Raw genomic sequence first — 10,688 nt, 5'->3', positions numbered from 1 at the left:
TGGCAGCCATTATGAAGTCAAACAACAATAAGTGTTGGCGGGGATGTGGGGAAAAGGGTACACTTGTACACTGCTGGTGGGATTGCAAAATGGTGAGGCCAATTTGGAAAGCAGTATGGAGATTCCTGGGAAAGCTGGGAATGGATCCACCATTTGACCCAGCTATCGCCCTTCTCGGACTATTCCCTGAGGACCTTAAAAGAGCGCACTATAGGGATACGGCCACATCAATGATTATAGCGACACAATTCACAATAGCTAGACTGTGGAACCAACCTAGATGCCCTTCAATAGATGAATGGATAAAAAAAAGTGGCATCTATACACAATGGAGTATTATGCAGCACTAAGAAATGACAAAATCATAGAATTTGCAGGGAAATGGATGGCATTAGAGCAAATTATGCTAAGTGAAGCTAGCCAAGCCCTAAAAAACAAATGCCAAATGTCTTCTTTGATATAAAGACAGCAACTAAGAACAGAACAGGAAGGAAGAGCATGAGGAAAAGACTAACAGTAAACAAAGACGAATGGGGGGAGAGAAAGGGAGAGAGAAGGGAAAGCATATGGAAATGGTAGGAGACCTTCAATGATACACAAAATTTTAAGAGGTTATGAGGGGCAAGGGGGAGGGGGGGAAAAGGGGAGAGAATTGAACAACAGCAGAGGAGGTAGAGAGGGAAGATGGGAGGGGAGGGGAGGGGTGGAGGGATAGTAGGGGATAGGAAAGGTAGCAGAATACAACAGTCACTAATATGCCATTATGTAATAATGTAACAGATGTGATTCTGCAGTCTGTATTTGGGGTAAAAATGGGAGTTCAAAACCCAATTGAGTCTAATGTATGAAAGATGATATATCATGAGCTCTGTAATGTTTTGAACAATCAATAAAAAAAGAAAAAAAAAACAAAAAAAAAGAAAGAAAAAAAACCCAATAGTAAGTAGTTTAAGCTTTGTGAGTCAAGGTCTCTGTCAAAACTATTCAAATTGGCCTTTGTGAAAAAGCAATATAGACAATGTGCAAATACCCATGGCTGTGTTGCAATAAAACTTGATTTATATAAACAGTTTTGCAATAAAACTTGATTTATATAAACAGGCAGTGGAGTTGCCCCCACACCATACTTTTCCAACTCCTGACATAGATTTTAAACTATTTCTTAAGACAGGGTCTCACTATGTTGCCCAGGTTGGCCCCAAACTCTTGGACTCAAGTGATTCTCCAACCTCAGCCTCCCAAGTAGCTGGAACTTACAGACATGCACAACCATGATCAGCCGTGATGAAGAATTTTATAGTTAAAAAACAAACCTGGGATGGGGCTGTAGCTCAGTGGTAGAGCGCCCACCTCGCATATGTAAGGCACTGGGTTCGATCCTCAGCACCACATAAAAATAAATAAAGATATTGTGTCCATCTACAACTAAAAAAATATTTTAAAGGGGGTGGGGCTGGCATTGTGGCTCAGTGGTAGAGCACTTGCCTCGAATGGGTGAGGCCCTGGGTTTGATCCTCAGCACTACATAAAAATATATAAATAAATGAAAATAAAGAAAGATATTGTATGTATTAAAAAAATAAATAAAAATAAAAAAACCTCCATTCAGCCAGGTTCAGTGGCACAGGTCTGTTATCCCAGTGATTTGGGAGGTTGAGGCAGGAGGATCACATTTTCCAGACCAGCTTCAGTAACTTAGTGAGACTCTGTCTCAAAATAAAGAAAAAGGTCTTGGGATGTAGGTCAATGGTAAAGCGCATCTGGCTTCAGGCCCTAGTACTAAAAAAATAAAAATCCTCTCTTCTGACAATAGGATTATATTGGTAGAGAATGAGTACAGAACTGAGGCAGGCGGTAGGGCTGAGCAAAAGGAATTTAAATAGAAGTGCTAACATCTACATTGAATGCGTTTTTGTCAAAATTAATGAGCTACTTGTTAAAGGGACTAAGAACATAACTGGTAAATTATTATTAAAAGGATGTGTGCAAGTCAAAACAATAGTCCATATTATGCCTTCCTTGCTTAAAGTCTAAAAGTTGAGACTTAGAGATGTTAAGAAAATTCCTCGAATCACACAGCCTGGTGAAGCCATAAATGACTCTGAAACCCACATTTCTACAAGGCAGGTATTATTGTCCACCACTCTACTTCTAAGGAGCAGGTGGGTATTCCCAAACTGGGATGCTTTCTTTACTGGGTGTCATAATGAAATTGGATATAACACAACGCTCTTGCTCTTTGACAAGCTAGGACTTCCAACTTGTAGAAAGTCAGAACTTCACGCACGTGAAATCCATCCTCTGAAATGCCCATAGGACACAGGGATGAGAGACATGGGGTATCCAACCGTTCAGTGGCACCCCATGATTGTCAAGCGAGCTCTGCTGAAGTGGCCTCCTAGGGCTGTGTCCTGTTTCAAGGCTCCCTTCTCATGCCCTCTTCTATGACCTTCCCAGACAAAGAATCATGCCATAATCAAGAGTAGAACATTTCAGGGGCTTCCCCTTGAGAACTTGGCAAACATTATAGATGTTTCCAAATTGGTTCTAACCAAGCCTGGAAGATAAGGTATCTAAATGGTAAGTATTTTTATCACCACTTAGTGTGTTGGTTTAGGTACTTTGTATATAGTCTTTCTAGTTCTGACAACAATCCTACAAAGCAGATGTAATTGTCCCTATTTAACAAATGTGAAAACTGAGGAGAAAGATAACATTTATATAGCTCTTGTATAGATTCGATTAATCTTTTTGTTGTTGTTGTTTCAGGGATTGAACCTAGAGGCACTTTACCACCGAGCTACATCCCTGGCCCTTTTTATATTTTATTTAGACACAGGATCTTGCTGAGTTGCTTAGGGCCTCACTAAGTTCCTGAAGCTGGCTTTGAACTCACAATCCTCCTGCCTCAGCTTCCCGAGATCCTGGGATTACAGGCATGTGTACTGCTCCTGGTGATTTGATTAATCTTTGAGGGAGGCAACTTAATAGGATTCCATGTAAAGAGGGGGAAATGCAGGCTTGGAGAGGTTGACTTGACCACCCCATTCATCTCCACCTGAATCCACACCTCTCCAGATGCTCAGCTTTGTGAGGAAATGAAATATATGGGTTCAATTCAGAATCAGACAAAGCCAGGTCCAAATCCCAGCCCCACCTCTTACCAGCCATGTGAGCAATTGCTCCTTTTCTCCACGGAGAGCAATCCTTCGAGTCATTCTACATGTCTTATAAGGCTTCTGTTCTGGGTTATTTTGTAAGGACATGTACAAATTGGGTTCACCTCTCCACAAGCCCCTGTGGGACCTGTGGAGCAAAACCATGAACTTCATGTGCCTACTGTGCCATGAGTAACAAGGTCCTTTGTTTCATTCCCAGGAATCTTGTGTCAACATCTGTGACACAGACTGTGGCAGGCTCACTTGCTAGCATATAAGTGGGATAGAATTCCAAACCCTTCACAGTTCTTAATATTATCACCCAATGTCAAAAAGATCTGTAACTCTCTCTTTGTCATCCCCCATGCACCTCAACTTCCTGCTCTGTGGTATCTGGTTTGGGTACTATACTAAGCTACTTTTGCCAGTTTCACCAAAGACTGACAATCGACAGTTTCCATAGGTATTTGACTCTAGTAGGAATCCTTCTGGACCTCCGAGGACTGAGCACAAGGGCACATTCTCCTGAAGTGCTCTGCTAGTAGCTTACACTAGACCACTTTCCTGCCTCTGCTTTTTGGCCTCCTTCATGGACTATTTTTCTCAGAACAGCACCATTACCTGCCAGCTTCTCTTCTGCCCTCCCTGGGAAATCTCAGACTGTTGGTTTAGGATCTTGCATATGGTGATGATACCCTAAATTCTAGCTCCTGTCTAGACCTTTTGACGTAACCTATCCAGCCACCTGTTGAGCAGCTCTGCCCCACAATCAAGTGGTAGAAAAATAAACCTGTCCTTCCTTGGCCCCACACCAGTTAAAACCTCCCTGTTGGATCCACTCTCTGGGGCATATGTAGCCACCTTTTTGTTCCAGGCAGGTGGCCTTGACCCTTTGCTGTCTTCACACCCCAGAGCCATGTCATCCTTGAGTGCTGATTCTTTGACTCTGCTTCCAGAATCCATAAGCTTCCCCATAGGGCCCATTTCTCCACCATTGCTCTCTCTTTCTGGTCCCAATCCTCCCTGCCTTGGGTAAATGCTTCCTGCCTGGGCTTCCTGCCTCCTCCTGGTCCCCACCCTATTGTTGCTAGAGTCATGTTCTTCAAATATTAACCAAATCATGTTATTTCCTTGTTCTCCTTACAGCCTACTTTACTACGTCAAAGTTCTTTAACAACATAGTTCACCATGGTCTCTGATGCTCTTCCCCTCATACTCCCTTGACTCCCCTCCCTCAAGGATTTCTTGCGTCCCTCTCTTCTGGTCAGTACCACTCAAAATGGAAAAGAGGTGGGGAGAAGGTATTTCAACATAACACTCATGAAATGATTCTAACTGCCTTTAATTTTATATCTGGAACTAGTAAGTCATAAAATGTTGCATTAACTAGACACATATGTTCTTCCTGCCTCGAATCCATATGAGTATGCTTAGTCTTTCTTTAAAAATAAAATTACAGTTTGGATCAGGTGCCACATGTCCACCCCATTATTCCTATCAAGTTTCTTTGCTCCTCAGGATCCCCTTGAAAAATAAGCTGAGTGATTCCCTCACTCTACTCAGCTAAGGTTCAGAAAGCCTAGTTTTCTTGGTGACATATCCACATAGATGTCTATTTAGTATTCATGTATACATAAATATTATATATACATATTGTATGTAGATGCTGCATTTTTTTATTTCTTCATCCTCTAAGCAAATAAACTATCCCTTATGTATCCACCAGGAGGCGCCGGGGGGCAGCGAAAAACCTGCGGTACCTTCACGGTTGTAGAGGTGGAGATGGATGCAGCAGCGATGGAACCCGGCTTCCTTTTTTAAGAATCGCTGAGAGTGAAGGGAACACAGCTGCTTTATTTTAGGGAGAGTTTGTCGCACTCCCCCTCCTGCGTGTAGGTAGTGTCTGGGGTGTTTGCACCCTGCTTGCGGACCCCATGGAGAGGCGCAGGCGGCGGCAGCTGGGGCTCCTTTCGTGGCTGCAGCCCGCAGTAACCCGACCCCACCAGTGCAGAGACTGAAGAGGCTCGAACGAGAGCGGAGCTTCGAACAAAAGCCCTCAGCGCGGGGCCGGAGCCCGGGACGTGGGGTGAGTGAACCGATCTGGGAACCCAAAGCGGCAGGCACTGGCGCGGCTGGGCTCACTGCACTCAAGGAGCCCAGCCCGCGGAGATGCTGTGGGAGAACTGGTGGGCATCAGGGGGCGGGTGTTCTAGCCCAGACGAGTGGAGGATACCTTTAGCACATTAGACTTGGAGGAGATTGGGTGCATGTGGGAGGCTGCAGGCGCGTTCGGCATCTCCTGTAAACACCCGTGGGGGCTGGGGGTGGAGGGGGCAGGCAGAGCTCCTAGCAAGCCCTGCCCAAAAGACACGAGCAAGAAACCATCGCCCTCCTGCAAGGGTCTTTGGGGATTTCTTTCAGTCCTTCCATCACCCGGGGGCCCCGAGCACGGACCTCCTTTGGGAGTGGAAATCAAGTGTAAACTTCTTCCCGAGGCAAATGGGGTCCTTGCAGCAATGCACTTTGGGATGAACAGGCCTCTTCCCTTTTTGTTCCTGCAAAGCTGCATCCCCGCAGCCCGCCTAAGCTACAAACAAATACACTAATCCGCCCGGGAATCCTCTAGCGCCTCCCCCGATGGATGCTGCCGGCACTAGTATCTTTTCATTTTAACTTGCAGTAGAATGGGGATGCATCTAGAGGGCTAGATGCCCAGGGGGCCTAACCACAGGACTCGCATTCCGGGGCCGAGGGAGATTGAGGCTGCTCTGAGGACCAGTTCCCTCCCCCAGCCCCCAGCCTGGATTTTCAGGGCATCGGTTTTACGATTTACGTTCCACCAGGCCTCTGAGCCTAATCTGAAAGCGGATTAAGTTAGGAGGGGTGAATATGGATGAGGAGGGGAAAACAGTTCTCAGCTGTATTCCTCTATGTCCCTCCTTGTCATTCGCAGAGACTCCAACAAAGGACGAGGCTCAGCTATGGTGGACCCGGTGCCTGAAGAGGAGAAGGAGGGAGCCGAGCCCGGAGGCTCGGAAGGGGACGGGGCCACCGCGTCTGTGCCCCCTGACGCCCAGGGCGCCCAGCAGCCCGCAGCCTCCTCTGCCTCGGCCTCCGCGGCGGTGCCGCACAAGGCAGAAGTCCCTGGCTCAGCAGAAGGAGGACGACGGGAGCAGTCCCCGATGCTGCACCTCGACCTCTTCAACTTCGACTGTCCCGAGGCTGAGGGCAGCCGCTACGTGCTGACCAGCCCCCGCTCGCTAGAGGCCTGCGCCCGTTGTGCTGTCAAGCCCGTGGAGCTGCTGCCACGGGCCTTGGCTGACCTAGTGCGCGAGGCCCCTGGCCGCTCCATGCGGGTGGCCACTGGCCTGTACGAGGCGTACGAGGCGGAGCGGCGCTCCAAATTACAGCAGTGCCGGGCTGAGCGCGAGCGAATCGTACGCGAAGAGAAGCGGCGCCTCTTCACGCCGTTGGGCCCCGCGGCTGCAGCCGCCGCCGCGGCCTCAGCATCAGCCCCAGCTCAGAGCGCGGGCAGCAGCAGCAGTTGTAGCAGCACCAGCCTCCCCGCGTCACCCGCACCGCGTGCCGCCCGCAAGGCCTCTCCCAGTCCTTCCTCTGCTCGGACCCAACCTCCTCCCGCAGGTTCTCGGACAGGAAGAAAGAGCCACTCGCTGGACTCGCTGTCCCGCCGGCGTGACGGTGCTCTCAGCTCCGAGTCCGGTGCATCGTCGTCCTCCTACAGCGGGGAGAGCCTTCGAGAACTTCGCTGGCCGCCCCGGGCCTCAGCTAGGAACAGCTGCCCGGCAGGGTCAGCGTCCTCTGTCTCCAACCCTTTGGGCCGTCCTTCGGCGCTTACCCTGGTTCCACTTACAGGCCGAAGCTTCAGCCTTGGCGACCTGAGCCACTCTCCGCAGACTGCTCAACACGTGGAGCGCATCGTACGCCAAGTGCGCGCCGAGCGAGGCCTGCGCGGGGTGCCAGAGCGGGACCGGAAGATCGCTGCGCTCATGCTGGCGCGGCACCAAGAGGAGCGCCTGTTGCTGGAGCAGCGCGCCGCAGCCCACGGCCAGTGGGAGCAGCAGCGCGTGCGTGCGGAGCAGCGGCGGGAGCGGGAGGAGCGCGAGAAGCAGCGCGCCCTAGAGCAAGGCCGGCGGGCCTGGGCTGCGCAGGTGGAGGAGCGACGCGGCCGCCGGGGCCGCGAGGAGCGTGAGGCAGCGCGACGGCGACAGCAGCAATGCGAACGCAGCGAGGAACGAAGGCGGGAGCTGGCCGAGCGCCAGGGCCTACTGCGGCGGGAGCGGGTAGAGCGCGCCGCTCGGGAGGACCGGCTGCGTAAGCTACAGCAGCAGCAGAACCTGAAGCAGCGGGAAGAGGGCCTGCAGGAAGGGCGCGAGCGGGCCGAACAGGTCCGCAGGGAGCGCGCCCAGCGAGCAGCCCGCGCCAAGCAGCGGCAGGAGGGCCAGCTGCAGCGCGAGAAGCGGGAGTTGAGTCGTGCAGAGCGAGCGCGGCATGAGGCGTTGTTGCGGGGTCGAGCCCGGCAGCAACAGGAGGAGCAAGAGGGCCTGCGGAGCTCCCTGGAGGCCAGCTTGGGCCGCGCGCAGGAAAACTATGAGCAATTGGTGGAACAGCGCACCCGGGAGCTGAGGGAGAGGGCCCGGAAGGAGGAGTTGCAAAGCCGGCGAGCCAAGGAGGCCGCGGAACGCAAAGAGCGGGAACATCAGGCTCATCTGGAGGCCCTGGCTCGGGCCGGGGAACGACGGCTGCAGCACGCAGCGCAGGTGGCCGAAGAGGCAGTGCAGCAAAAGGCCCGGCGCGTGGGCCAGACCCGGTTGGAGAAAGAGCGGGCCCAGCGCGCTAACAAGGAGAAGGTAGAGAGAGACGAAGACTGCCGCCGGAGGGAACTGCTCCAAGCAATCGGGCGGAAGCTGGAGCGCAGCGAGCAGCTGACGCGGGAACGACGCAGTGCGCTGGAAAGTGCTCGCTCCACAGCCCGCGCCTCCTTCCACGTGCGTGAGAAGGTGCGAGAGGAAACCAACACACGCTCCTTCGACCGAATGGTGCGGGAGGCCCAACTACACGCCAGCCTCGACCGCAAATGATTGCTGCGCTGCGCTGGCCAGACTGGCACAGAGTCCCAGGGCGGAACTCCAGGGCCAGCACCATGAACTCCCCAGCCTTCTGGCCAACGAAGCAAAGAAAGGACAGACATGGAACTTTTCATTCTGCACTGTTTTTTTTAAAAAAATTACTTCGTTTGGAGATGCCGTGGCATAGTCTTTGCCTACATCCACCCTTGCCAAACCTCCCTATGTCTTTTGGGTTGGAATAGAGTGTAGCTGCGTAGGAAGCTCTTCACCCCTCAAGAGCATGGAGGGGGACACCCCTTCAAACGCAGTTGCCCAAGGCATCTTTCTAATACTGGTGTCTGAGAAGGCTTTCAGTTGCACCAGCTGAGGGGCATCAGGATTACCTCCATCTTTCAAAATATGGCACATTGCACAAAGCTTGGAGGCCTGCCAGAAAAGCACAGCACTTCCAAGGTGTCAGGCCATGCACAAAGTGAACCAGAAAAATCATTGGTGTTTTGTATGCTTGACTATCAGTCCGTCACCAGAGCAAATTGTATTATTAGCTCCGATACTTTTTCAGTTGAGTCCCTTAGGTTTTCTAGTTAGACAATCATCCGCAGATAATGATCAATTTGTCTCTTTCTCTCTCATTCTCCCAAGTGGCACAGGAAATGGATTGGTTTGGTGATGCTGTTAAGCTTTAATGGAAATCCTGGGCCCAGGAGGTGGTGGTTTCCTCAGGCAGCACTGTCTACCCATGAAGCTCCTTGCAGGATGACTTGGGGTGGGCAGTGGTGTCTGATGCTCACCTCCCAGTGTGAAGCCCATGCCTGGCAGACAGCAGCCATGCCTTAAGCAGAGCTACCTTATGTGCCTGCCCAGGCCGTTCTTGCCTAAATCTTCAGCCCTGGATGCAGTCTCAAGGGTGGGCCCCAGAGTTTGGAGTTAGGGATTCCCTCTGTGAAGGAATCAGCTCCACCCCTCTGAAGACAGTTATGGTATCCTTGGCTGCTGTCCTGTGGTGGCTGAAGAGCTAGACTTGTCTCTGTGTTGAAAGTTGTGCTCACTATTGTTGGTAGAGTCTCACCCCCTCCCTTCCCAGGAAAAAGAGAGTCTCTCCCTTAAATTTCTGGTACCTTCTCAAGTATGACTGAAAGTATTTAATTTATCTCTTGGTGCCTCACCTTTCCTAACTGCCAGATGGGGCCATCAGAACTCCTCTTCTGGTACCTCATGGTCTCCTGGATCCAAAGCGCGGCTTCAGTATTATTTGTTGGACATCTTTGTGCCTTTCTTGACCTGGAGTTGGGAGGCAGAAGGACTGCTGTGAGCCTAGTTTGTTTCTGGGAATATGGATTCCTGGCATTGGAAGGGGCAGTACATCATGGACAGACGGTCTGGCAGGAAGTACTTGCAATACCAGGCCACACCCTGGTCCAAAAGGCTCAGTTATCATCAGGCAATTTTAACCCTCAGAGCCCTTTCCTTCCATGAAGCTGAAATTGCCCCTGCTATATCCATCCATTAACTCTGCCTTCATCAGGGAAGGTGGGAAGTAAAACATTACTTTTTACATTAACTCAAGGTCAGGAAATAAAGAAATTACCAAAAAAGAAGAAGGAATCAGGGTAGAGAACTATTACATTAGACATTCTCACGCATATTCTGCTGAGCAGAACTGACCCTAAAATGGCTGGTTACATATGCACTCACTCATACGTACTTTGCCAACCCATCACCCCACCCCATTACATGCTAACAAATACAAGAGTATCGTATTATGTGGAAGGAAACAGTGGTTAGGTGTTTCAATTGAGACAGTGATGCCAGGAAAGGAGCTGTGTGCCGAGGTTTAGTTCTTGAATGGATGGATTTTTCCCTTAAAATTTCTCCTTGTTGGTAACCAGGTTGTCAGTGAATTGTAATCATTGGTATTGTCTGTGAGTCAGAGCATTTAACTAAAAAGTTAATGTGATTCTGGTTCTTACCTTGTGGTTCTTGAGTTGTTAAAGGTTTTCTGAAACCTTCATAGAAAGTGTGGAACTTTGAAGTGGTCTCAAAACTACTTACTTTAGTGTATGTGCTTTCATATAAGGGGACAATCTGGTTTTGTTTTGTTTTTTTGACAAGTTACTAATGTACATGGGTGATTCTACTTGGTTCTGAGCCCAGTTTGTTTTCTGACTTACTGAGTGACTTCAGGTAGATCACCTTTCTTTCTATGCCTTGGTTCCCTCATCTGCAGAATGGGGATCATGCTTCCTTCCCTCCCTTTCACACAAGCACTGTGATGATGAATCAGAATCCACATGACCTTCACAGTTCTATCACTCTAGAACTGCAGGCACAATTGCTATAAACAGTAAGGGTCATGTGACCATAATATAATTAGAGTGTAATGTGCAAATGTGACCTATTACAGAAGGAATGGCCTTGGAAGGCACATTGCAGATGATAGTGT

The 10,688-nt window shown here is 50.1% G+C and overlaps 1 protein-coding gene across 1 annotated transcript; it reads left to right on the top strand.

Annotated features, from left to right (window-relative positions):
• Positions 1–4,562: 4,562 nt before the first annotated feature.
• On the top strand, positions 4,563–8,257 carry CCDC177 (coiled-coil domain containing 177; the record flags this gene model as incomplete). Its single annotated transcript, XM_081292272.1, has 1 exon — positions 4,563–8,257. The coding sequence occupies exon 1, from the start codon at positions 6,089–6,091 to the stop codon at positions 8,255–8,257; it is 2,169 nt and encodes a 722-aa protein (XP_081148398.1). The 5' UTR covers positions 4,563–6,088.
• Positions 8,258–10,688: the final 2,431 nt, after the last annotated feature.

This window comes from Spermophilus citellus (genome assembly GCF_964194105.1).
Source record: "Spermophilus citellus genome assembly, chromosome: 4".
NCBI lineage: Eukaryota > Metazoa > Chordata > Mammalia > Rodentia > Sciuridae > Spermophilus > Spermophilus citellus.
Note: the sequence above shows the minus strand (reverse complement) of the source record. Positions and strands in the feature narration are given on the sequence as shown.